Below are 27748 nucleotides of genomic sequence, written 5' to 3' on the forward strand. Positions count from 1 at the left end.
GTGCTAATAAACTACAGATCAACATACTGCTGAATGTCTTTCACAGCCCATGGGCACTAACTTTCTGAATGGCAGGGTGAGGCAGGTAAACTTGACAAAACACAGCTAGAAATGAATGCAGGTAGACCACCAAGACCACCTGAAGCCCTCCTGATTCCACACGCATCACTAAGCAGTTTTCTTCACATGATTATCTCTGGTGGTCAGTCCAGCTCTGTCATAGAGCAGACTTAGGAAGGAGGGGTCCATGGACTTATCTGGAAGCTTATATGTATACCAAACATAAGTGAAAACAGTGTGCTTACTAGTAAGCATAGTAAGCAAAATTGCCACATAGATTATATGTTTCAAACCAATTAAAATACAGATGTTTTTAAAATTACACCCCCCCCCCGCCCACACACACATACTATGTATATTCGTATAGATACCATTTAAAAAGGAGTTACTTAGGGGGACGGGTGGACATTATGGCAGGCTAACTCCCCCAGCCACCCCAACTCCCAATGTAAATTCAGTTCTTAGGGGGCCACAGACATCATTTTAAGAAGTCCCCTCCCAAAGCGTGAGCTCACCGGAGCAAGTCCCCTGATATCAGAATAGAGCCGTAGGTGAGATGCAAAGCCTTGCAGAATCTGGAAAGATCTCCAGACACCCCTTCATGTTCTCTACCCTTGGGCCCGTTCCCCAGAAAGTACCTCTCTACTTCCTGGGAACTGCTAGAACAGTCTCCAAGGAGATTTGTTTCCCAGCCAGCAGTCACATCTGCCCCATGGGCAAGTGGAATATGGGGACACACACCACCAAGCCCCATGCAAGCCTTGCTGCTTGCTTTTTCCTGGGCCTATTTGCTGATCATGGAATCAAGATTATAATCCTAAAAGAATCTGAAACGAAGCATCTAGCCCAGGGCACACCAGAGGCATTCAGTACCCTTCTCTTGACCCCTTTTTATCCCTGGATAAAAGGGATAAACGTGTTATTCATAAGACTCTTAGCAGATCATTAATTAAGCCCCTATTGTCTGTCAAGCAGACAGCAATTTCTGGTTCTAGAGGTGACAAAACTGAAGGACGTAGCCCCTGTCCTCAAGAAACTCACAGTCTAGGGGAGATGGTTAAAGACCACCTAATTATAATTTTGACAGTTTGGCAAGTGCTGGGATGAAGAAATGCTTACTTGGGAACAGCATCTTATCTTAAGCAAGGGGTTTAGGGCCCCCTTGTCCCAGCAATCTAGGATTGGGCGGATAGAGTGGGGTAGGAGTGGCAAGAAGTTGGGCTGAGCTCGGAGACAGGGAGTCAGAATTGAAATTTTACCTCCAGGGCAATGGGAGGCATGTGACTATCAGCAGCCACCTAGAAGGAGGTTGGGAAGGTCGCGGGAGGCCCCCTGGCGCCCCTAGAGTGAAGTCGCTGGCTTCAGCAAATAAAGATGCAGGATGACCAGTTTTATTTGAACTTCAGACATACAACAAATAATTTTTTCCCTAAGTATGTGTCATTGCCCCATATAATATTTGGAAATACACTAAAAACTATTCCTTGCTTATCTGAAGTTCAAATTTAACTGGCGTCTTGTATCTTTCTGTCAATCCTGCCCTGGGAGGAAAGTCAAGTCAAGTTCAGTCAAGTCAGAGGCAGCTGGAGGCAGCGTAGAGGGAATGAAAGGAATCAGGCTGCTGTTTGTTTTAGGGACGGGGTAGCCAAAGCTTAGTGATTGATGAGAGGAGAGGCAAAGGGAGGTCCGGGAGGAGTGGGCCCCTGGGTGGTGTCCCAGGAGCCCAGGTGGAACCAGAAGGGAGTGGGCAGGGAAAGTTCAGCTTTGCACCTAGCCCCAGGGCTCCAATCAACGGTCCTACAAATTCCTCCCGCAGTGTGCCTGATTACTTAGAGTTTATGCATTACTCCACCCAAGAAAGGTCTTTTCATTTATCACTTTCTCCAAAAAGCTGCTGGCCCCCCCCTTTTTTTTTCCAGAGGACTCTGTGTTTACTGACTCAAGGCATTTAACCCAGCCTGGGGTAAATATGCCTCTTTCTCCCCACTGGAGGGCTAGGACAAAGTCTCATTCATCCCTAGCTTCAGACAGCCCTGCCCCATCATCTGTTGAATTAAAGGGATTCTAACATTAAAAAATTAGAACTCTTTCCCCTAAAAATTAGTCTTATTATCCATAAACATTAGTCAGCACTTTCTTCTTCTTCTTTTTTTTAAGTTTATTTATATATTTTGAGAGAGAGATTGAGAGAGTGTTCACGAGTGGGGGAGGGGCAGAGACAGGAAGGCACAGAATCCCAAGCAGGCTCTGCACCATCAGGATAGAGCCCCATGCAGGGCTTGAATCCACAAACCGGTGAGATCATGACCTGAGCTGATTGAGCCACTCAGGTGCCCCTAGTCAGCACTCTCATAAAGAAATTGGGAGTAGAAAGAAGGGTGGATGTGGATGTCCCAGAAACAAGAGGTTTGTCCTAGCTTTGCCCCTGAATGGCTGTCAGGCCTGGGGCCCATCTCTTTACTTATGAATGAGTCTAATCATATTGTTTTTTCCTACCTCCTGCACTTTTGAGGCCTCGGATGAAATCATCTACGTGAAAAGCATTGAAAATGGCACGCACGTGGTACTGTTGCTAGCGATCTTAGCAGCTCAATAGAACTGGAGACAGGTTGGGTAAGAGCTCCTTCCCTGGATGCGTCACCTTGTGACAAAGGCTGGGCCACAGAACCCGCCTGGCATCCACTGTGCTGCGGCCAGGGCACCGGGCAATGCTTTCCAATCTTCCCTGACTATCAGAATCACCTAAGGGGCTTGTGAAAATAGGTCAGTTCCCTTGGGGATACCTCTTTCTAGACTCAGAAATGTGAATCAGCATCTTAGCGGAGGCTGAAACGAAGGCCCCCTGGTGAATCCGAATATCAGCCAGCTTTGGTGCTAGACAGACCTGGGCTCTGTTCAGATCACTTTAGTGGCTGTGTGACATTGGGCGTATTACTTAACTTCTCTGAGCCTTGATATCCTTATCTCTAAAAAAGGGAGATTAGGGGTGCCTGGGCAGCTCAGTCGGTTAAGCGTCCAACTTCGGCTCAGGTCATGATCTCAGGGTTCATGAGTTTGAACCCTGTGTCGGGCTCTATGCTGACAGCTTGGAGCCTGGCGCCTGCTTTGAATTCTGTGTCTCCCTCTCTCTCTGCCCCTCCCCCACTCATGCTCTGTCTCTGTCTCTCTCTCTCTCAAATATAAATAAACATTAAAAAAAATTTTTTAAGGGAGGTAACAATAGGGTATAAAGATTAAAAATGGCAGTTTTCAAATACTTGGAGCCTAGCAAACTCTGTGAATTGCTGTGGTCGGTTGAGAGAGAAGCCCAGTGACTCAGTCGGCCAGCAGCATGATGGCGTGATTGCATTCGGGAAGACTTAACACGACGTGATAGGTGAATTCGCCTTTGTGTAGCTCAATCCTGCCCTGACACCCTGCCCTCCACGGCTGCGGACCTTGATCTCCTCCGTCACCCTGACCCGTTGGGGGATTCTCAGCTTCTGCAGGTCTCTCGTGGGCAGAAAGGCCTTCCTCATATTTTACCTGCATTTGCCTAAACAACTGCGCGCTCCAAAAAGCCAACAGCCATTTCCTCTTCTCTTATTCCCAGCCCAAGATAATAGCTGCCCTGGAACCTCTCACTACCCGTAACTGCACCCCCTCTGTCATCTCAATTTCAAGTGCCCACGCCCTGACCATCATCTGTCTCTCCAGCTCAACAACCCCAACTGCAATTGTGACCACACCAGGACTGACAACTCATGCGTCTCCCATCCTCCTCCTGTCCCTCCCCGCTTCTCTCCCCTCCTTAACCAGCTTCCATCCCTGATCCCTCCTGAGAATCACCGCACTGCTCTGCCCCTCTCTGCCTGGGGGAACTCAGCGGGCAGATACTGCCCTGCACGCACACGGCTGAAGGGGAGAAGGAAGGTGCTGGCTGATCTCACAGAGTTCATGAAGACTTGGGTTTTTTTTCTCGTCATTCATCTTGACATCCCCACCCTAGATGATTCCTCCACACTTCCCTCAATCTCTTCAGCGCTCCAACACCTTCTCCAAAGCCTCACTCTCAGCCTTGGCCTTGCTTCCTATGTCCCTGAGGAAAGAAATGCAGAGAACTGCCCCCCTGTATCTCCACTTGGCTCTCCCAAACTTTGATGTACAAACAAGTGATGTGGGGATCTTGTCTAAATGCAGATTCTGCTTCTCAGAGTGGGACCTGAGAATCTGCATTGCTAAGGAGCTCCAGGCAAGTCACTGCTGCCTGATGGACCGCACTCTTCCAGAGGAGGCCATAGGCATCCCAACCTTAATTTGGCCAATGTTTAACTCCTTTTTAAAAATTAATTAATTAATTTTGAGAGAGAGAGAGAGAGAGCACAGGTGGAAAAGGGGCAGAAAGAGAGAGAGAGAGAGAGAGAGAGAGAGAATCCCAAGCAGGCTCTGCACTGCCAACGTGGAGCCCTATTTGGGGCTCAAACTCATGAACCACAAGATCATGACCCAAGCAAAAGTTGGACACTTACCCGACTGAGCCAGCCAGGTGCCCCTGGCCAACACTTAATTCCTAATCCCTGTCCCCATCCCTACCCAGTCTGATTGAGGATTCTAGCATCTTCCTTCACCTCCATCAAGGATGCAAGATACACAGGAGGGGCTGGAAGGAGAGATGTCAGAAGAACTCCAGCCTTGAGAGTGTTATTCGTTAGAAATATAATTTAAGCAACATAAGTAGTTAAAAATTTTCCATTAGGCCCATTTAAAAAGTAAAAATAGGGGCGCCTGGGTGACTCAGTCAGTTGGGCATCTGACTCTTGGTTTCAGCTCAGGTCGTGATTGTAAGTTCAAGCCCCACATCAGGCTCTGCACTGGCGGTATGGAGCCTGCTTAGGATTCTGTCTCTTTCCTCCGTCTCTGCCTCTCCCCTGTTCACTCTCTCTCTCAAAATGAATAAATAAAATTTAAAAATAAAGTAAACAGTAAAAGTAAACACGTGAAATGAATTTTAATTAATTATTTATTTAACCCAACATATCCAAAAACACTATTCCAACATTTAACCAAGTATAAAAAATTAAATTGGCAGGATTTTTTTCATGCTAGGACTTTGAAATCTCATTTACATTTATAGCACATCTCAATTTGGACGTTAAATTTTCATCAGAAATATTGACTCTTTATCTAGATGTTATAAAAAACGTACAGTTGAAAAAGTATTGTTCCATACATATTTGAGTAACTGAAATAAGTGTTGATTTTTATATTGAAGTTTAAATGAATTGAAATAAGACAAAATTAAAATTCAATTTCTAAGTTGCACTAGACATAGCTCAAGTATTCAATAGCCACATGGGGCTGGTGGCTACCATATTGGCCAGCACAGATCTATAGCGGTTATGCTGGTCATCAACTGGAGGAAGACTCGGGGTCAAGGTCTATGCTGTAATTCATCGCAGACACCCCCCCCCCCCCGGCTTCTCCCCAGATGCCTTGCATAGGTCCTGAACTCGGCACTTTTTACTGAAATGAATTTATTTACTGAAAAAATTGACCTCTGGGAAGACAAGCTCAGTTCCAAACATGACCACTAGGGGGCAGGATCTGACTATCATTGTTTGGCAAGAATTTTTCTAGATAGGTGGAAGATCATCCAGTGCAGTGTCCTTTTATTGCTGATCATGACCCGTTAGTGAATTCAATTAAGTGGGTCATACCGACAGTGAAAAAATAGACCAGAAAACAATGAGGATACAAGCACTACTTTGCTTTAGTTTTGTTGACTCGTCTAGTGTGTATGAGTCTTCGTGAAAACTGTCCTTATTGTGAGTCATGGTCAAAAAAGGTTGAAGATCACCCTAATCTTTCTTACCTATGGATAAAGAAACCAAACCCACAAGTTGACCAGTGTTGAAGTTAGAAAACGGGGATAGGAGAGCGCCTTCTAGTATTTTCTCTTTCGTTTAGTGGCTCTAAATTCTCCATAATAAGAAGTCAATTTGAAAAGGAACTGAGCTCAGAGCAGTAGAACGCACACGCGGGCTCCCGGTGGCGGTGGCGAGGAGCTGCGGAGTCAGGCCTGACGCCCGGTCCTGTTGTACTAACTCGGCAAGTGCTGCTGGGGGGCTGAGGGGTGAACCGTGCCCTCAGCCCTGCACTACGGGGCGGCTAGACCGGAGGGAAACCGTAAATACAGCTCCCGCCCTCTTGGAACCTCCAGTGGGGAAGACAGACAGGAGCAAGCTCTCTCACTGGTGAATATATCACGACAAACAGTAACACCTACGCCAAAGAGAAATGGGCGTGGTGCCCTAAGAGAGCAGTACATGGGACCTCGTGGCAACTGGAGAGGCCAAGGCAGCTGCCCGACAGGGTGGCTTTGAAGAATTGAAGAGTAGCCTGAGTCAGATGGGCCGTGTGTGTGTGTGTGTGTGTGTGTGCGCGCGCGCGCGCGTGGCGTACGGTGTGTGGTATGTGTATCTGTGTGTATGTATATGCTATGCGATGTGTGTGGGGTGTGTGGATATGTGTGTGCGCACGTGTGTGGGGCGGTGGCAGGCATGCTGTGGTCATTCTCCACCGAAGGAACAAGCTGTGAGGAGGCGGTGGAGGCCACCCAGAAGCCGATAGTGCGGGGGAGTTGGGGGGGGGGGGGTCCTCGGGGAACTGTGAGGTGAGGGTGAGCGCTGGGGCGTGGCCTAAGAGGAGACTGGGAAGTGGGCGGGGCCCAGATCTACAGGACTTCTTGGTCCTCCTTAAAGATTTTGAATTTTACTTCAAAGAGAAGTCACTGAATGGTTCCGAGCTGGGGAGAGGCATGATTTTGTTCGTATTTTAAGACCATGCCCTGGCTCCGAGCGGAGAATGGGCGGGGGGGTGGGGGGGGGGGCGGAGCGTGAGAGCAGGGAGGCTAGTTAGGAGCGGTTCTCCGCACAGGTCCAAGGCGGTGGTGGGCCTCCACCTCTGAAGAATCAGTGCACTTCCGTCACAGACCCCCCCAAACCCACATATCTTCTTGGGCCTCATTTGGCCAGCCGTCTCCCACGTGCCTCCACAGTCATCTCTACCCTGCTCCGCTGTGCGCAGAGCTGGCCTGTGCGGACACGTCGGTTGGACTCCAGTTCTCCAGCTTCAGTTGGGTTTGGCCAATGGAGAGAGGGGAGGCAAGGAGCAAGCAAAGTCAGGGTATTTGTTCTCCTTCCCCTCCCGAAGGGTCACCACAGACTGGCTCAGTCCTCAACCAAAGTTCCCAGTATCCCTCAACCCAAGGTCAGGTGCCCCTGTCCACACATCTCTGTCCCTCCAGGTTCCATACCTGCTCCATCCCCTTGCCTGTCGGGCCTAGAGGTGGTGCCAGGGCCTCACTGTCACTAGCCCTGGGGAGTTGCACTATCCCTTGTGTTTCCTACACCGCGCGCTTTGCCTTGTAAACCGTTCACAAAGCTCTCCTCGAGTCGTTAGTTGGCGTGTTTCCTGGAAGACTCTGACCGAACCATCTTCTACCCCGGCCGGCAACACAGTGTCAGGGGGATGAGCCTGGGATTTGGGGTCACACAAAACTAGGACTGAATTCTGGCTCTGTCACTTACTAGCTCTGGGATGGGGTGTGTCACTTAGCCTACCAGAGCCTCAGTTTGTCCATCTCTAACGTGAGGACGTCATCGTCTGCCTTACACAATTGTTAGGACGATGAAATACACACAAGGCACGGCCCATGCCTAGTGCAGACTAGAGCATTGCTCACCCTAGTTCTGGTCTTCCTTTCCCCGCACCCGAGCACGCACGTATCACTCTGCACTGACTCCAGCACCGTGCTAGGCGCTGGGATGAGGGAGGAGACAGGGGAGGCCATGGTCCTGGAAACCACATACAGTGGCTCCCCCAGTGGACCCCCCCCCCCGACAGTTCAAGGTCAGAAATATTGAGGGTTACGTTTCAAACTATTCATTTCATTTCCTTTTGACATCTATGTGGCATGCATTTTACTAGAGTCTGGAGATAGAGTAGTGACCAGTTGTGATCAGAAGGGGCTTCGGAAAGGAGGTTGCATTTACTTTCAGTTTTAAAGGAGCTGTATACGGGGCACCTGGGTGACTCAGTCAGTTAAGGGTCAGACTTCAGCTCAGGTCATGATCTCGTAGTTCGTGAGTTCAAGCCCCGCATCGGGCTCAGTGCTGACAGCCCAGGGCCAGAAGCCTGCTTCCGATTCTGTGTCTCCCTCTCTCTGCCCCCCCCCCCCCCCCCCGCTTGAGCTCTGTCTCTCTGTCTCTCTGTCTCTCTCTCAAAAATAAAATAAATAAAATAAAATAAAATAAAATAAAATAGCTGTACTCCCAGAGAAGACATATCAGTCTCCCTGGGGACTGCCCTCACACTCCTCCCTTCCTCCCTGTGGGAGAGCCTGCAGAACTCCCTGAACTGAGAATCGGCCTTAATTAATTACAGCTATTTCTGGGAGTGTATTAGATCGCCTAGGCTGTGTGGAGGCAGAAGTGTGCCTCAGAGGATTTCTCCAGGTGTGGTGGGGCAGATGTAGGGAGCAAAAACCCCAGGACAGTGACCAGGGCAGGTCGACAGGAGGGGTGGGGGGCACGTGAAGGGAGCAGTGGGAGCATAAAATGCTGGAAAACTGGGTTGAGGCCATATTGCTAAGTGAAGCAATGTGAATTTAATGGTGTAGACAATGGCTTTGAGCAGGGAGTCAGACCTGATTGAGAGCTGGGCTTCCAAAGGCTTTGTCTGATAGTCCATGTAAGCCAGGCGGGGGCTACAGGTGTCTGCGGTGGACTGGGTGTTAGGACCCCAGGGCCCAAATTTGGGTGATGGCAGTGGGGAATGGAGGGGGAAGGATCACATCCTTTGTTTGCATCCATTCATAAAATGTGTATTTGAGCACATATGAGGACCAGACGTTGATGTTGCAAGAATGATACAAGATTCAATAACATCATTGAAAGAACACCTCCGATGAGCCAGGCACCATGTACGTTCCCTGGGTAATCACAGTTAATCATCAGAATAGCTCTGTATGGATCCTCAGTCCCTTTTGCCACGAAATAGACTGAGGCCCCTCTACACCTGCTCTGCCACACCTGGAGATGACCGGAAAGAGGATGGGCATTTCGATTTGGAACTCGAGAGGGAAGCCAAGGTGTACTTTCCTCTTTGGGAGTGATGCGTTCCACGTCAGACTGAGGCAGGGAAAGAAAGCAGTGAACATGGCTCCGGAAATTTAAGGGCTACGCCATGAACTCTGGGGAACTGGACACATGAGTGGCAGCAGCAGAACGGGATGTGTATGGGAGAACAGTCGAAAGAGACCATGACAGGAAGGCAAAGCAAAAAGAAGGCTCTGCCCAGAGGTTAGGTGACCAGGACTGAACAGTGACAAAGGGGGTTGACGTTGTAGGAGTCAAGAGCCAAATCAGGATGGACCGGTGGGGGCAGAAGCTCAGCTGAGTGGCCTGAGAATAAGTGGGGAGTGAGAAAGAAAGGCAGGAGGGAGGAGTACTTTATTTATTTTAATAAAACAATATAAAATTTTTTTTTAAGTAAACCCTCTCCCCATCATGCAGCTTGAACTCATGACCCTGAGATCGGGAGTCACATGCTCTACTGACTGAGCCAGCCAGTCACCCCTAAAATAATCTTTTTGGTTAAAATAATAATACAATCTCATTCTAGAAGGGCAGAAAATATTTTTAAAATATAAAAAAAGAAAACAAGGGGTACCCCCATAAGTTCATCAGTCAACAGTCATCACTGGTAGCATCTTAGAGGTTTTTCTATGCATTTTTGTTTACAGAAATCATATCAATTATATAAAATATATACACTTTGGCATCATGTTTCCCCCCTTTATATTGAAATGGAAATTCTACCCACAGTATTTGAGTGTTTGGGGCTGCAAGTATCAAAAAATAGAAACAAAAACAACGGCTAAAAGTGGCTTAAACAATGAGGACAATTTTTCTTTCACATAATGAGAAGTCCAAGGGCAAGGTAATCCAGACTGGTTAATACAGGGACTTGGTTATGTCTTCAAGGACACTGGTTCCATCCTCACTTGTGCTCTGCAATCTCCAGTGTATTGCAATACCCTCTTAGGCTCCTTCCTCAAAGTCCTAAAATTGGCAGCTGCCGTTCCAGGCATCACAGGCAGATGACAGCATCCTGGAGCCAAAGAAGCGCACAGTCCTATTGTATCCCTTTTCGATCACAAGGAAAACCTTCCCTAGAAGGCCTGCAGCCTATTTCCTGCCCCACCTCACAGCTGTGCAACGTGGAGCAATTGACTTGATCTCTCGGTGCCTCGATGTTCTTATCTGTGCAATGGGAATTATAGCCATTTGACTTATAGGGCTGTCGTGGGAGCTGAGAGTTTTCTGCATAAAGGCACTTAGAACAGTGCCTGGCATGTGATTTGTGCTATATAAATATTTGCTATTATTATCTAATGGCAAGAATTGCATCACATTCCTGGGTCTGACCAATTACATGGCAGGGCAGTGAGTGCACCAAGTGGCTTGGACCAATCAAGATCCTCCCACCGGGGCTGGGAAGGGGCTCACTTGGAGGCTATGGCAGTTCATAAGAGAGCTAGCAAAATAGGGGTTACCGAGGGAAATGGGGTGGGGGATGGAGAATGGGTATTAATCAACCAGCAGGATCTGCCACACGTGTATTGATAAAAAAAAAAACAACACACATATGAATGGGAATTGCTTTCTAGAAAATTGTACCAATTAATAATCATCACAAGCAGCATATGAATACCCATCTTCCCGTAGTCTGTAAAACCTTAGTCTTTATTTTATCAGTCTTATTCTTTTCCATTTTGATAGATGAAAACCATATCTCATTATTTAGCTGACATTTTCTGGATTTTTTTAATTTAAGAAATTTAATTTCACTATAGATGTTAAGAGTTTAAAATTTTTTCATGTATATTAGCCATTTATCCCTTTGTTAATTGGGCTCTTCGGGTTTTCTCATTTATTAGAGTCCTTATATTTGAAACATCCTTATTTGGGCACCTGGGTGTCTCAGTTAAGCCTCTGACTTTTGGCTTTGGCTCTGGTCATGATCTCAGGGTTCATGGGATCAAGCCCTGTGTCGAGCTCCCTGCTGACACTGTGGAGCCTGCTTGGGATTCTCTCTCTCTCTCTCTCTCTCTCTCTCTCTCTCTCTCTCTGCCCCTCTCTTGCTCATGTCCTCTCTCTCAAAAATAAATAAATAAACTTTCAAAAAAATATTTAAAAAAATTTTTTTTCTTAACATTTATTTATTTTTGAGACAGAGAGAGAGAGAGAGAGCATGAATGGGGGAGGGTCAGAGAGAGAGGGAGACACAGAATCTGAAACAGGCTCCAGGCTCTGAGCTGTCGGCACAGAGCCCGACATGGGGCTCGAACTCACGGACCACAAGATCATGACCTGAGCCGAAGTCAGAAGCTTAACCGACTGAGCCACCCAGGCGCCCCCCCCCCAAAATATTTTTTTAAAAAGGTCTTTATTTATTTACTAAGTAGATTAACTCTGACAAATTTGGGGCAAATATTTTCTACGTTTTTTGGTTTTGGCTTTTTCTCTTGTTTGTGTGTATGTGCCTGTTTTCTTTTACTATACAAAAGGTTTAACATTTTTTAAGTAGCTGAAAGGGTAATTGTTTCCCTTGTTAGGTCTCTAGTTGCTTTTTCTCTGAGTTTAATGGTAATATATGCCTATTAAAAAATTAGAAAAATGCTTCTATTGCTTTTAAGCCCTAGAAAGTCTTCCACTATCCAGAGGTTGAACATGCATTTAATTTTCTTCTAATTTTGTATGTTTTATTTTAACGTGTATTTATTTTTGAGAGAGAGAGCACGAGAGCGCTAGTGGGAGAGGGACAGAGAGAGAAGGAGACAGAAGATCTGAAGCAGGCTCTGTGCTGATGGCAGAGAGCCCAATGTGGGCTTGAACTCATGGACCATGAAATTATGACTTGAGCCAAAGGTGGCCGCTTAACTGACTGGACCACCCAGGCACCCCTAATTTTGTATGGTTTAATTTTATGTCCTTAACACTTTAATTCACTTGGAATTTATTTCGGTATACTCTGCCAGGCACAGGCCTAAAGTGCTCTTTTCCGAATAGCTAATCAGTTGTCCAAGCATCGTTTCCAGCACCATTAATAGCTAAACATTTTTGCTTCCCCCGTCTCCATCAGTGATTGTTGCAATAATGCTGCATAACAAGCAAATCTGAAACTGAGATGTATACAACAATAAGCATTATTCTCTCAGGCATCTGTGGGCAGGCTGAGTTTCAGCTGATCTAGGCTGAACTCTGCAGGGCTGAGCTGGCTTCTAAGCTGGAGTGGGGTCAAGTTGGCTTCATGTTTTTCATTCTCCTTAGACCAGCAAAGACCCGAGGGATGTTCTTACAGCAAAAGGCATGTATATATATCCATATACAGAGACCGGGTTCAACCACAATTGCATGTTTAAGACCTCTGCTTAGATCATGTCTGCTAACATTCCACTGACCAAAACAAATCACAAAACCAAGCCCAACACCAATGGCATGGGGGAGTCTATTTTGCCTTTATGGAAATGTGCATAGTCACATAACAAAGGATGTGTTTACAGGGAGAGATGAAGAATTTCAGAACCGAAGGAAAACAAAAAAAAAGAAAGAAAGAATTGAGAACTGAAATACAATCTACCAAACCCATGGAGACTAACTTTCAGGAAAGTTGAGATAAAGGCAGAATAGAATCTAGAAAGGGACCCACAGTCAAGGGACGTTTGTAAGGCAGTGAGATACTCAACTTTGCTCGTAGGGTGAGGAAAAGCAGCGGCCAGGAGGAACACCAGTTGAAGATATGAACAAGGCTAATAGCATTTCCTCTAAAAATTCATATGGAAGAAGCAAAATTTGTAGATGGTGGGTGGGCACAGACCTTATCTCCTCTAAGGATATTGGCTGAAAGTAAAGGAAGTGGAGGTGTGCCTGAGATCTCCAATAGCAACTGGAGGTAATGAGAGGGCATCTCGGCAAAGTCAAAGCACTGTCAGGTATAGGTGTTAGGGGTCCCAGAGGGGTGTCGGGGGTCCCTGAATTGTAGAGGCTCTAATTCACATTGGATGGCCATCTTCTCCAGCTTTGTCCATGAGGTTTGAAAAGGTGAGTGACTGTCAGGTTGGTACAGGTAAGTCTCTGGAGATTGGTAGGCTAACGATGGAGGGACAAGGTGGGTGAGGAAGCTGACAGGTGGTGAGTGGTTCAAGGGACTGAATCCAAGTTCTCACTGGGAGGGAAGAAATGTGGGCAGGAGGGGCTGAGGGGCTGGGAGAAAGCACATGGTTTTAGGGGTTAGAGATAAAGGAGTACAGGTCATGGGGCTGACGACGTGGGGCTCCCCAAGTAGTTCTTAGATTCCCTAAAGTTTGAGAACTGCTGAGCTGCAAGTTTCAATGAGCCATGATTGTTGCAATTCCCCGATGGCAGGAAGTAGACAGGAAGACCAAAACAGGTGTCTAACTCCTCAGAGTCTGAGCTGGGTCAGTGGTCGGACTGATGAGGAAGAGTGGAGAGAAGCTTTCAAATGAGGCAGGAGGAGCAATGATCTTGACCTGGAACGGCACATGACAAATGTGGGAGGCTGAAGGTTTCTCCTCCAGAAGGCAGGGCAGCAGGAGGGAGGAAGGGAATAGAAGAGAGGGGTCATGGTCCGTCAGGACAGGGCAGGCTGTGAGGAGGCAGAAGATGTCAGAGGCATTGTTGCTATGCAAACCAGGGTTGCAGGGTGTATGGCACACGCCTTGGAGGGAGGTCCACAATGGGAAGGTGAGCTCGGCATGGGGGCAGCAGATGAGGGTACAGACTGATGTGAATGGGGCTGGGCTGCATGGGGGCCAGATTATGCTAGCCACCACTGCTGCATCTGGCTAATTTTTCTACACTGAACTCACTGTTCCACCCTGGTCCAACAAGATGTCTCTTTTCTCTAATATTCAAACAGTTTTTCCATATCAGCTCCTTCATGATCGCTCATTGTCACTGGCATTGCCATCATCATCATCATCATCACCATCAATACCATGATCTCCTGAATGCCAGCCAAGCACCCGGCATTAAGCCTGAGCCATGATACGAGATGAAGGCAGGCTCTCGATCCTAATGGAAGGTTCCCAGGCCAGTTGGGAAGACAGGATTCAGACACCCTGGACAGACGACCTGAGATGGCAAGTGGATAAGGGGCAGATTCCAGAACGCCTGGCCCACCCCAGGAACCTGGAAGGAGGCTTACTCTTTGGGAGTTGAGCTCTAAAACCATCACATCACAGGCCAGAATGGCATGGCTTCCGGCCACCTGACTCAGGTCACTAAGCGAGTCTCTCCTAGGAGAGTCACAGAAGCAAACCTTAGCCTTGCCAGCACACCCCAGGCTGCTCAAGGGAGGAGGTCATGGGAAAAGAGGAGTTCCTCAGACTTGGCTCTTCTGCAGCCTGCCCTAATGGTATGAAACATGGACAGTCACCAGGCTGGGTCTGACTCCCTGTTCACCAGCTGTCCTCCTGCGTAGGGCATGGCTTCTGCACAGCCGTCCTGCACGGACGGAACCTATGCTCAGAACTCCAGTCCTGCAACAGTCACGGCACTCAGTGGCAATAACCAAATTATCATTCATTCATTCTTTGTTTCTATCATTTGCTCATTCGTTCAACAGACACTGAACTGGACACCTGCTCTGAGCCAGGCATTGTGCACACCGCCGGGAATACAGTGGTGCAAAGACAGACAGATCCTTCCCTGACTTCATGGGCCTTACATTCCATGTAGCAGGAATGGAATGTAGCAGGGTGGCAGACAAGAATCACAAAATCATGTCATGTTGTGCAAAGTGTGACAAAGGAAGTGAGCAGAGCAGTATAATGGAGAGTGATGGGGTGGGCAATGAAGGCCTCTCAGAGGGTAACATTTTTTCTTTAATTTGACATATAACCTAAATATGGTAAATGCACGCATTTTTAGGGCACGGTCTGGTGAATTTTCACGTTTGCATATGCAAGGATTTCTCAATGTCTGTACTATTGACATTTGGGGCTGGATAAATCTTTGTTGTGGGAGCCGTCCTGTTCATCACAGGATGTTTTAGCAGTATCTCTGGCCCCTACTTACCAGATGGCGGTAGCACGCCTCCCTCTCCCTTTTGTGACAATCAGAAATGTCTCCAGACTTTGCTAAATGTCTTCCGGGAGGCAATTTCACCCCTATGGGGAGCTCCTGATATAAGCCATGCAGTCACCAGTCAGCTCAAGATACAGGCTATTTCCATCCCAGAGGGGTTGGCATTTGAGCTGCGACCCAATGGATGAGAAGCTGCTACCTATTCAAAGAACTGAGGGAAGAGTGTTCCAAGAGAGAGCATGAGCAAAGGCCCTGCGGTGAGGATGACCTTGCACATTTGAGGAACAGTGTGCCTGGTCTGTAGAAACAAGGGTAAGCATGGCATCTGAGAAGGTGGAAGAGACAGGCTTGGTCCCATCAAGCGGGAGCCTTGGAGTTGGCCATTTCATTTGACCTTAGCCAAAAGGCCGAGAAGCAATGAAGTTGGCCATTTCAAAGAACATTTGTGTGAGGCACCTGGGTGGCTCAGTCTGTTAAGCATCCAACTCTTATTTTGACTCAGGTCATGATCCCACGGTTGTGGGATTGAGCCCTCCATTCTGGGAGTGGAGCTCTCTGCCCCTCCCCCACTTGCTCGTGGTCTCTCTCTCTGTCTCTCTCTTTCTGTCTCCAAAAGAACATTTGTGAGTATTTGGTATGTGTCTGGTGCCACCCCAGACACTGGAGATTCACATCAAAGATGAATAAATTAAACCTTAGTCCCTACTCTTCAGGAAGACAGTAAAGTCTTCAAGACTCTAGAGTCTGAGATAGACACGTACAAAAAAATATACAGCATGAGGTATTGCATTGAAAGATAGAATTATGTACAAGACCTAGTGGCACAAGGGGGGACATGCATAAGCCCATTCTGGAATGGGAGTGTTCGAGAAGAGCTTTCTTTTTCTTTTCTTTTTTTTTAATGTATACTTATTTATTTTGAGAAAGAGCCAGCACGTGTGCAAGCAGGGGAGGGGCAGAGAGAGAGAGAGGGAGACAAAGAATCCCAAGCAGGCTCCTTGCTGTCAGTACAGAGCCCGACTCAGGACTCGAACACACAAACCGTGAGATCATGACCCGCGTCGAAATCAAGAGTCAGACGCTCAACCAACCCAGCTACCCCCCAGGTGCCCTGAGAAAAGCTTTCTTGAAGAGAGCACATCTGATCTGAGTCTTTGGGGAACGAAGGATGAATGACACTCCAGGCAGAAGGCACAGCATGTACAAAGTCACAAGGGTGTGAAGCAATGTGATGGGTTCAGGGACACACAAGCAGTTGGGTATCATAAGGTATAAAGTGCAGGAGGGGGTAAATAATGAGGCATCAGTCTGGCTGGGACAGAAGATTCTCATGGGAGAGGAGATGAAACTAAAACAGATTCTGGGGTACCTGGCTGGCTCAGTCAGTGGAACATGAGACGCTTGATCTTGGGGTTATACATTCGAGCTCCACGTTGTGTGCAGAGATTACTTAAAAAATAAAATCTTTAAAGCAGACTTGGAGCAGATGTTGGAAGTCTTCCAGAGCAGTCTAGGGAAGGAGAAGAGGGCTTCCTGAGCCTACGTGAGTCCCCTAAAACACCCACTCTCACTCCTTATCCCTACCCGTCCTGGCTTCATGTATTTCATAAAATGTATCTTGGATGATTATCTGTCATCTTGTCAATGTGTGTGTGGCTGAAGATTTGGGACTCAATCATTCATGCCTGAGCCTGCATTTCCTGTTTCAGATGACAGAGACTGTGTTTTGATTTCTCAATGTAATGCCTGGCACAGCCTTACCAGCAGAAAGGTGTGTTCATGATGGCTTTTGATGAGGTTTCATAGTTCTTCCCTTTACATGTAGAGACACAGATTTAGAGACACACAAAGTCTCTTGGCCTAGAAGGGCTTTCTGCAAAGTAGCCTGTCAGTCTTCTCTCCCCTCCGCCTCCAGCATGGCACTCATAGGTGGGAAGCTAACGGCAGGGGCTTAATTCCATTCTATCTGATATCTATATCTATATCTATACACTTTTTTTTTTTTTTTTCCTGACAGCCCTTGGTGTGCCAGGCATGGAGAAGGAGCTGAATTGCTGGGCAAGGGGACAGGGAGGGAGCAGGCCATAGGCTCTGTTCCTCAAGATGCATCCACATAAGAGAAAGTCCATGTCTGGGGTTTCTGAATGAAACCAGGATTAGGCGTTGGGATTACACTCCAGTCTGGGGATAAATCAACCCATCTCTTGGCTTTTTTGAAGGGTGGGGATGAGGCTTCCAACTCATTGTCCGTATTGATCCTACACTTCCATGCTCTCCACACTGGGGCCCCAGCCTTTAGATCCAGCTGTCTAATCAGAGTCCATGAGAAGGAGAGTACATGGGTCAGTTTATCCAGCCTCTCAGGCCAGAGCACAGGCAGCAGGGAAGAAAACAGGAGCACTGCCTCCCCTGCTACCCTCCCCAACCATCTCCCAGCAGGACAGAGAGCTTACTGGACTGTTGACAGCATTTCCTTCCCTTGTTCTGGGCCAGAGCCAGGGCTGGAGCCAGAAGGTTTGCCCAAATTTGTAGGTGTCACCACGCCTGCCCTCTACTTCCCTCCCACCGACCTCAACAACTTCTGGAACCCATCAGGAAGGCAGCAATGCAGGGAGTGAGAGGCAGGGGGTGGGGGGAATGATGTGGAAATCCCACTGGGCTTGGGGGGCAGGATACCAGGGTCCTAGTCCTGTCTCTGCCACTTATTGTTGCATAATCCTGGTTGAGTCACACCCTCTGAGCCTCTGTGACCTTTTATCCTTCAGGGCATGGTTTACATGTCACCTGCTTAGGGAGGCCCTCTGCCATCTAAATTGGTCCTCTCTGTCCTTCATATCGTTGCCCCTTATGCTCACTCCCTTTCTAACAGCACACTTTGTAATCACACACAAGTATGTATGTATGTATGTATGTATGTGTGTATGTGTGTGTATATAAACATAAATAAATGCATGTGCAATTATATTTATTTGCTTATTTGGTTTGTTTCCTTGCCAGCAGATTCTAGGTTGTAGGCTCCGGGAACGTAGAGGCTGTGTGTCTTTGACCCTTGCACTCTCAGAGTCCAGCATAGTGCTTGGCACATAGGAGGCCAGAGAATGCTAATTTAATGAATGAATAAATGAATGCATGGCAGTTGGCCCAAGTGATCTTCCAGGTTCCTTCCAGCTGAAAAAGTTTGTCTAAGGTTTCCCGCCAAGAGGACCATTCCAGGGACTCTCCCAGAGTCCCCTGTTGGGGGAAGGTGGGAGGAAAGCCGGGCGGGGGTGGGGGGCGGGGAGACCTTCGAGCTTCGGTCCCCTCCTAGGCCACTGGAGATCTTGGACCCGGATTAGCGCAGGTCCGAAGCCCACACCGGCCCCGCCTCCCGGTCGGCCAGAGGGGGCGGGGCCAGGCCGCCTCCAGCCGGGTGGCATTCGGGGCGCGCGCCCGGCCGACGGTGGCGAGGGGGCGGGTTCGAACGCGAGTCGCCGGGCGGGGCGGGGCCAGAATGACCCCCACGGCCCCCAGCCCGGCAGTGCAGGGGGCGGGGCCCCATCCCCGACGGGTTCCCTGCCAAGGGGCCAGGGCAGAGCCGTTGCCTAGCAACGCCCCGCCCCGCCCGCCCCCGATCCGCCGCGGGCGCCTGCCCCCAGCATGGCCTGGCCAGGCTGGTCCGCGCCGTGGCTGTGGGTCGCCGGCTGCGGGCTGCTGCTTCTCGTCTTGGTCCTGCTCGCGAGCCCCCGCAGCTGCCGAGCGCGGCGGACCCTCCGCGGCCTGCTCATGGCGCGCAGCAAGCGGCTGCTCTTCCGAATCGGGTTAGTGTCGGGCTCCGGGGGGATGCGGGGCTCGGGAAGGAGGGCGCGGGGGGAAAGGGGACTGAGAGGCGGGGGCCGGGGGAAGGACTTGAGGGTTCGGGTGGGGAGGGGGCTGGGGGATCCAGAGCCAGAGAAGGGCGATCGAAGAGGCGGGCTAGAGAAAGAAACCACTGATTTAGGGGGACTGAGGAAGAGAAGGAGTTGAGGGGGGCTGGAAAAATGGGATGCGTTGGGGAAGGATTGGAGCGGCAGACTAGGATGGCCAGGGAAAGGAGGCATGAGAGGACAGCTGAAGAAAAGAGCCAGATGAGGGGCTGGTGACAAGGGAACTGGAAAAAGAGGGCAGGTGCAGAACAGAAGGAATGCCTCAGACCGTCAGAGTGTCACTGGGAACGGCGGGCTCCTTCCATGTGTCCCTGTCCTTCTCCCCATCACCCAGCTCCCCACCACACAGTGTAAGCGCTTCTGTCTCAAGCTAGAGTCCCAGCTGTGTAGGGACGCTGTCTCTTTCTTTCTATTCCCGGACCCTGGCCCGTGTCCAAAGCCCCAGGCTGTGAAACCCGACTCTACTCACTCAGATCTGTCGAGGTTCACTGACCTCCAATGACTTTTTCCTGTCAGACCCCCTTTCCTGAGTCCTCACTCTTTCCTTCCCCCTACTTTTACCCTTTCCTGGGCCAGACCAGGGCGGTAACCAGCTCTGATCTGCCATGGAGACACTAAGAGCCTGGGAAAAAACCACAAGAAGCCTTCCTAGGGCCCCAAGAAGGCTTCTTAGGGCCCCTAATCCGTACCCACAGCCAGCAGGGCAAGGGGGCAGGACCTCAAGCTTGAGGGCAGCTCTGATGGGGACAGGAACTGTGGGAGCCCTGGCCACTGGCCAGGTTTGGGGGAGGGCCCAAGCCCGGGAATTTCCTGAGCTTCAGAGAGGACATTGTATGATTATCCCTCCTCCCCAGACCACCCCAGGTCTTCCAAAAAGCTTCAGCCCTAGGATTCTACTCAAACTCAGTCTAAGGAGTAGAGATCTAAAGGCCTGGTGGGGGGGAAACCAGAAAAACATGGGGGGGAGAGAGAATCATGGGTGCCTTTGGGGCATTCACATCTCTAATGGCCCAAACATTGGTCATATTCTTTTTTTTTTTTTTTTTTCTTTTTAAAGCTATTTATTTATTTATTTATTTATTTATTTATTTATTTATTTTTGAGTAATCTCTAAACCCAACATGGAGCTCGGGGCTCAAACTCACAGCCCCAAGATCAAGAGTCACATGCTCTAACACTGAGCCAGCCAGGCACCCAACATTGGTCACATTCTTGATCATGCTCCCACCAAGTCACCATTGCTCTGCAAATAGTGTTAAAATAATGAGTTTTACAAGCATTTAAATAATTTCATATCTGGGACCCACAAAATTTCTAGGAATTGTACAGCTCTATTTGGGGAAGGATTTTTAAAATTTACTTCTGGCTTTCAAAATCAGTAATGCTGAAGTCATACAAACAGCCTGAGGAAGTGGAAAATAGATGTTTCCACAAAGAACTGGAATCAGAAGTCCTGAAATAAGAATTCCCAAGATTGCTGTCCCAGAATCCTGAGGTCTTGGATATTCGTAGAACTTAGGACCTGGGAGTTTCCAAATCCCAAAACTTGGAATTCTCAGAGAACTTCTTTGGAATTCAGTATTCCTGTTGGGCTTTCCTGTGTCTGGATTTCACCATTGCCTTGGAATCACCTCCCAAAATTTGCAGAGCAGAAGGGCGTGCCTGGAATCAGAATTCCAGATCCTGCCCCTCCATGGTCTGGGAAACAATTAGTCCAGTCCCTTGGGGGAGAGGCCGCTTGCTGCTGGGAGGGACAGGGGGTGTTAGCAGGAAATGGTCTGGGGGAAATGGGCAGGTGTTGCTGCTGTGGGGTTGCCTCCAGGAAGGATGGAGGGGGGGTGACGGGACAGGCCGCGATGGGAAGGGGCAGAGTTCACGGGCACACTCCACCCTAAATGTGTGGCTGAGAGGAACACAAATAGAAGGTTCCATTGGGGGCTGGAAAGCAGGTGATGGAAATACTAAGAGAAGAGTAATTATTATCATTAATAACAGTAATCACTGGTGTTTGACAATTTTATAAAGGGGTTTCCTCAAACATAACCACAGCTGCCTTGGGATGGGGATGACTGGGTACCGCGGAGGGTAGATCCAGGCTAACCTGAGATAGACACACACATTGGAGACTCTGCAGGGCATGGGAGACAGTGAAGCACATGGCAGGCGGGTTCAACAAATCTGCTTTTGAATCCTAGGTTTGTTGCTTAGTAACCATGGGGCCCTGGACAGATAACTCAGCCTCTCTATGCCTCAGTTGTTGGCGTCTGTAAAATGCGCCTGGTGATAGTACCTACCTCGTGGGGATCCTTTGAGGATCAAATGAAACTGTGCATATTAAGTGCAAAAGGTCTGGCTCATAGTAAGTGCTTGGGAAATGTTAGCAATCGCTCATTCTGTAGCATGGAGAATGGATGCGAAGGTGGCACCAGCTAGGATCTTTCTGGAGCTTTCTTCCTTACTTCTCCTGTTTTCCAAGCCTATCCTGTCCACCCACCCCTCAGGAAATCCCACATCCCTTTATTCATTCACTGAAATCCTAACTCTTCTGGGTTGGGATTGTGGGATCACAGATATGAACAGAGTCTGGTTGCTGCTTTCCAGGAATAGGGCAAAGGAACATGTGAAAGGGACCCAATCTGGGGCAGGAGACAGGGCATGACAAGTTCCCCAGGGAGTGGCAGGGTATGCCTACAGAGGCTGGGGTCAAGGGTGTGGGACTCTCCCATGTGTGCCACCTACTTCGTGCCTCAGTTTCCCTTTGGCCCCTTTGCCTTCTCAGTGGTAGTTGAGGGGGTGTTGCAGAATGGGGCCCTGAGCAGAGCCTCAGGGGGCAGGGGTGAATGGGGAGCAAGGCTGGGCTCATCCAGGGCTGGGAATGTCTCACAGAACTGAGAAAGTAGATGGTAGCCAGCCTTTGGGGATAGACAGTCCTAGGTGGCAGAGCCCTTCTACCCTCCCTGACCAAACCCCCTCTTCATTCCTAGGCATAGAGGGCCTTTCTTGACTCTCCCAACCTAAGTAAGACCAACTGGCCCTGGGACAAACCTTGCTTGCTCCACTTCTGCAAGAGGAACGCCCTCCTCTGGGGCCAGTAAGGTCCACTGACTTGATTTCAAGGAGTGGCAAGAATCCTGGGCTGATGATTCTTGAGTAAATGACCCGCCTGCTTGTGACCTGAATGAAGGCTGGGGTAGAGGCAGTGGGCTGGGCCAGCCCCTGCATGAGGGGAGCAGAGGGTCCTTTTCCTTTCTGCAGGCCTCTGGGACCCTGGGGAGCTACTGCTCCAGCATCCACAGTGGCCTCTTTGCTGCAGGGTAGTTTCCAAAGCATGGCCCTGAGTGAGTGTTTCCTTCCCCAAGGCACAATGCCTCCAGAATGGAGTCCACACCCCTCACCCAGGCCTTTGGGACCCTGATATACCCCCTCCACACCTGGCCCAGTGCCCTCTTCCCCAAGCCCTGAGCTCTTTCTATACTTCTGTCTGGGCCTATCAGACCTTCCTTCCTCCCTACATCTCTACCTGTCGAATTTTGTTGCATCCTCAAAGCTCACCTTCGAAATGTACCCAGGGGTGCCTGGCTGGCTCAGTCAGTAGAGCATATGACTCTTGATCTTGGGGTCTTGAGTTGAAGCCCCATGTTGAGTGTAGAGTTTAGCTTAAAAAAAAAAAAAAAAAAATATATCCAAACTCTGAAAACACTTATCCCCACTTCCACTGTTACCACCCTGGGCCAACCCACAGTCTCTTCCCAGGCCTCCTCAATTGACTCCTTCCTTTGGCCTCTGTACCCCCAAAGTATTCTCAGCACAGCAGTTGGAACAAAACCGTTAAGATTTACGTTAGAAAGGTGCCGCTTCTCTGCTCAGATCCCTCCACAATGGCTTAAAGGCCCTCTGAGAGCAGCCCATCCCCCACCTCACCTGGTATGCTGTTCACCTTGCTCATTCTGCCCAGTCGGCCACTTCACTCTTCCCGGAACACTCCGAGACAGGGTTACCTCTGCGCCCTGCCACTGCTGTCCTCTCTCACTAGAACCTTCTTCCCCCGATGGCCACATGGTTTGCTGCCCCACTCCCTTCAGCTCTCTGCCCAAACTTCACCTTACTGGGGAGTCCTGCCCTGACCATCCCCTGTAAAAATAGCAACACTCACTCCCCTGTACTCTATCCCCTCTGCCCTGCTTTATTGTTCTCCGTAGTACGTATCACCATATGACATCCTATATATTGACATGTCTATTTGTTTATTGGTTTTCTCCCCCAACCAGAATATGAGCCACACAAGGGAAGAATCTCCTTTCACTCCTGTATCTCAGCTCCCAGAACAGTGCCTGGCCCAGAGGTGGCCCCTGTTACAAGTTTTTGGAATGAATGAAAAGCTTGGCCCCAGTACCATCTTTTCCATGAAGCCTGCCCTTGCTCCCCAGTCAAAATTCATCTCTGCCCCTGTCGTGACCCTTGGCACTGGCATCCCCCTTAGAGCTTTCATTACACACTCTTGCTTGTTCTTGCATTAGGTGTTCCCAGATCTGATTCCCCCACTGGACTCCAAGCCCAGGGAGCAGGACTGAATCAAGAGGGATGATTGGGATCATTGGGATGAGGGAGAGCAGGGGAAAGCTGAAACAGACCAGAATCCAAATCACACAAAACCCAGGGTTCTTGGCAGGGATTATAGGCAGGGAGACATGGCCAAGAGGCCTCCAGCAACAGCTGTGCCTCTGGTCCTCCCTGAGAGCCCTCAGCAGTGACTTCTCCTCCCTCTGGGGGGGGATGGATGGAGTCCTGAGAGGGCTGTGAAGGCTGCAGAAGCCCAACCCGGGACAGGCATAGAGACTGGAGATAGGCCCCGTGGTCTCCCAGGCAGGCTTGTTTTTTGTTTCTTTGTTTTGTTTTGTTTTTTTTTTTTAATTTTTTTTTTCAACGTTTATTTATTTTTGAGACAGAGAGAGACAGAGCATGAACGGGGGAGGGGCAGAGAGAGAGGGAGACACAGAATCGGAAACAGGCTCCAGGCTCTGAGCCATCAGCCCAGAGCCTGACGCGGGGCTCGAACTCACGGACCGCGAGATCGTGACCTGGCTGAAGTCAGACGCTTAACCGACTGCGCCACCCAGGCGCCCCGTGTTTCTTTGTTTTTTTAAGTTTATGTATTTATTATTGAAAGAGAGAGTGCACAAGGTGGGGAAAGGCAGAGAGAGAGAGAGACAGAGACAGAATCCAAAGCAGGCTCCAGGCTCTGAGCTGTCAGCATAGAGCCCGATGCGGGGTTCGAACCCGTAAACTGTGAGATCACAACCTGAGCCGGTCAAACGCTTAACTGACTGAGCCACCCAGGCGCCCCAGGGCAGGCCTGTTTTGACCACGTGCAGGTACTGTCCCTCTCCTGGGCATGGAGAAGTCTCCCCCTCTCCACCCCCCCCCTCCCCACCAGGCATGCTGGCAGCTTCAGGAAACTCACTCTCTGGGGCCATTTTAGCTGTCTCATTAACTTCAGTTTCCTCAGTTTTGAGAAAGCGTAAAACATTGAGCCTCTTTCTGTTCCTAAGGGTCCTGGGAGCAGGCCTGTTCCAGCACAGCTCTGTGTCCTGGTGGCCTTCCAGGCCCCTTGGCCCTCAGACAGCGTTTCTGGGTTTGGTTTCATAAAGAGCGTCAGGTCAGACGCAAAGCCTGGGGCAAGCTGGGTCCTGGGGGATCAGAGGGCAGATGCCCAAAGGACCTCTTGACCAGAGGCCTGAGCCACCTGGGCTTGCCCATCGGGTCCCAGTGGAGTCTGGGGCCCGGGCTAGATGGGAGAGCTAACGAGAGCCCTCAGGCCTCTCTCGCCCAGGATAGGGAGACTGCCCGAGGGAGGAGGGGAAGAAGAGTTCCATTGTGTGCTCTCCCTGGGTGTCTGGGGGGGGGGGGGGAGGGGTTGTGTCTCAGTCCCCAGCTGAGGCCCCATGGGGCCTCCCAAGGGGCTGGAAGTGCAGACTCAGAAGCCAGAGAAGCCACACTCTGTTCAGTGCGGCTGGGAGTGAAAGGTGTGCCAGTGACCCCTCACTGGGGTGGCTGTTGCTGTGTCCCAGCCCTGCAGGCTGTCCCCCTCTCCCCTCTCCCCCTTCCCCCTCCCCCCGCACAGCGGTTTTTCTAAGTCCCAGAGGACCAATTAAGGAACTTTCTTTTCTTTTTTTTTAATTTTTTTTTTTTACGTTTATTTATTTTTGAGACAGAGAGAGACAGAGCATGAATGGGGGAGGGGCAGAGAGAGAGGGAGACACAGAATCCGAAGCAGGCTCCAGGCTCCGAGCCATCAGCCCAGAGCCCGACGCGGGGCTCGAACTCACGGACCCGTGAGATCGTAACCTGAGCTGAAGTCGGACGCCCAACCGACTGAGCCACCCAGGCGCCCCAGGAACTTTCTTTTCTTTTTGGTGAGGTGACAGTGGGTAGTTCTGGGCCCCAGAACTGCTGGATGAGAATCTGGGTGGGGGTGGGGGTGCAGGCAGAAGAGGAAAAGGTAAGAATCTTCTTGTTTAACCAGCAACCCCAGATCACTCTGATGCAGCTGCCCAAGGCACGCATACATCCCAGCTTCCTGACAATGCTTGGGAACCCCATGGCAGAGAGTTTGAATCCCACATCGGCCCTGGGGTGTCAACATCATCTTGTAAATCATGTGACCTTTCGGGGCTGAGCTGCTCTTTCAAGGAGGAGGAGCACCCGGTTTCACTGAGAAGGAAACTGAGGCTTGGGGAGTGAGTTCCTGCTTCTTGCCTCTGGCAACAGAAGAAAGGAAGCTGTAGGGGCCCATTATATGGGGCAGTGGCTTCCGGCTAGGTGGGAGGCTAGGAGATAGGACTGGTTCTTCCCAGTAACTGCTTCACATTTCCTGGCCAGGGTCTGTTCTGCCTTCCCACTCTTCTGCATCTGGTGCATGATGCTACCCATGGAACCATCAACCCAGTCATACATCCAGGATTAGGGATCAGTCGAGATTTGAAAGGGGCCTTCAGGATTCTCCAGTTTAGGGTGTCTTACCCTGAGGCCTATGGGGTCTCGGACCCTCTGCATTCATGGGTAAAATGCCACACATGTAATAAGCTCGGCCCAAGTCTGAGTCTCAAAAAGGCTAAAACCAGGGATCCAAGAGGCTCCAGTGACCAGATCCTGGGTTGTGTGTCTGGGTCACTGAAAGTGACCCTAATGTGGCATTTTTGTCAGCAGAGGCCCTCAGAGGCATTGGGTCTGCCCCAAAATAGTTCAGGCCCACTCATGTCATTCTTCCCCCTGATTTGGGTTTGGGGGGGTGCGGATTCTAGCGGTTAAGGGTGTGTACTCCAGGATCAGGCTGCCGGGGATGAATCTGTGCCCCACCGCTGGCCTTGGTGTGATCATGGGCGGCCCCCTCCCCACCTTTCCGGTCTTCAGTGTCTTTGTCTGTGAAATAGAAAATTGGTAGCAGCTGCCTCCAGGTCACTTGGAGGCCGACTGGAGGCGATTGATGGGAGGCACCTCGCTCAGCTTGGGCTGCCCTGAGGTGACATTGGGGAAGAATGGACCAGTGAGCTCCAGAGCTCAAACACACAACGTTAAACTGACAGACACACTGTGGGGAAAACAGATGATCTGACAATAGTTAACCTGCCTGTGCAGACCCCCATCCAGTGCTTCCTCCAGCTCCTCCATTCAGGGGCCCTGGGTCCAGACGCCAGGGTCTGGGCAGCTGGGATTTTGTGCCTGTGACACAGCCCACCCATGTCCTTGGGTCCAGTGACCCGCTTCTCAGAGCACCTTGCTTGGCCAGGTGTGTGGGTGCAGTGGGGGGGGGGAGGGGACTTGAGAGGCAGGTGGGGGAGCGGGGGAGGGGCAGAGGTGGTTGAAACTTGGGCCCCACAAGCCTGGGTACCAATTTTTCTGAGTGCCAGTTCTGTGCTCTACTAGTGCAGGGGGCCTCCCAGGGGGGTCCGGAGGAGCCACGAGGAGCAGGCTGGGTCACCAGCCAAGTCTGCCTCCCCCATGCATGGCACTCACTGATTAGACACCGGATAGAAGTCGATAAGGTCCCTGCCACTGAGGGGCTCAGCTCCTGCCACCCCCAGGGGTGGGGGTGGGGTGATGGGGGGTGAAGCTGAATGTTCTAGATGGAGCAGAGGAAAGTGGCTTTCTGCTGGGGTAATCGGGGTGGGTTTGAGCAGAGTCCTGAAGGATACTTAGGATTCCAGTAAGAGGAGAAGGCCTGGAGGGTATTCGAGGCCAGAGACCTGCAGGAGCTGAGGCAGGATGGTAGCTTGAAAATTTAATGAGTTATTTCAGGCATTCAAAAGAAGATGGATAATATAACAACCTCTGCCCCCACCGCCCAGCTTAAGGAACCAAATATTACTGACACTGTGAAGTCCCTGTGGCCACCCCCGCAGCCTACTTCCTTCCTGCCTCCGAAGGAAGCCTGCTAACCTGCACGTTGACCATACGCTCAGATGCCTTTATTCTCTGACTGCATACAGCTGTATCCCCAAACAGTACAGATAATGGTTTGGTGTGCTTCGGCATTTTTGATAACTGTTGTCAGATTGTCTGTTTTCCCTACAGTATGTCTGTTAGTTTAATGCTGTGTGTTTGAGCTTTGTGCACGTTGAGTGAGACCTGGTGCTC

General features: G+C 49.9%; 1 protein-coding gene across 6 annotated transcripts in view; it reads left to right on the forward strand.

Annotated features, from left to right (window-relative positions):
- PNKD (PNKD metallo-beta-lactamase domain containing) overlaps window positions 1-27748 on the forward strand; it is a 58865-nt gene that overhangs the window by 20791 nt on the left and 10326 nt on the right. Inside the window, exon 1 of one of the 6 annotated variants that reach the window (XM_045481218.1) lies at window positions 18747-19009. The exons of 4 other annotated variants lie outside the window; for them this stretch is intronic. In XM_045481218.1, the coding sequence (XP_045337174.1) occupies window positions 18849-19009 (161 nt within the window). In that variant the 5' untranslated portion in view covers window positions 18747-18848. Of the gene's footprint in view, window positions 1-18746; window positions 19010-27748 lie in introns of those variants that run through there. One more of the 6 variants, XM_045481219.1, reaches the window with a different exon arrangement.

Source organism: Leopardus geoffroyi, chromosome C1 (genome assembly GCF_018350155.1).
Source record: "Leopardus geoffroyi isolate Oge1 chromosome C1, O.geoffroyi_Oge1_pat1.0, whole genome shotgun sequence".
NCBI lineage: Eukaryota > Metazoa > Chordata > Mammalia > Carnivora > Felidae > Leopardus > Leopardus geoffroyi.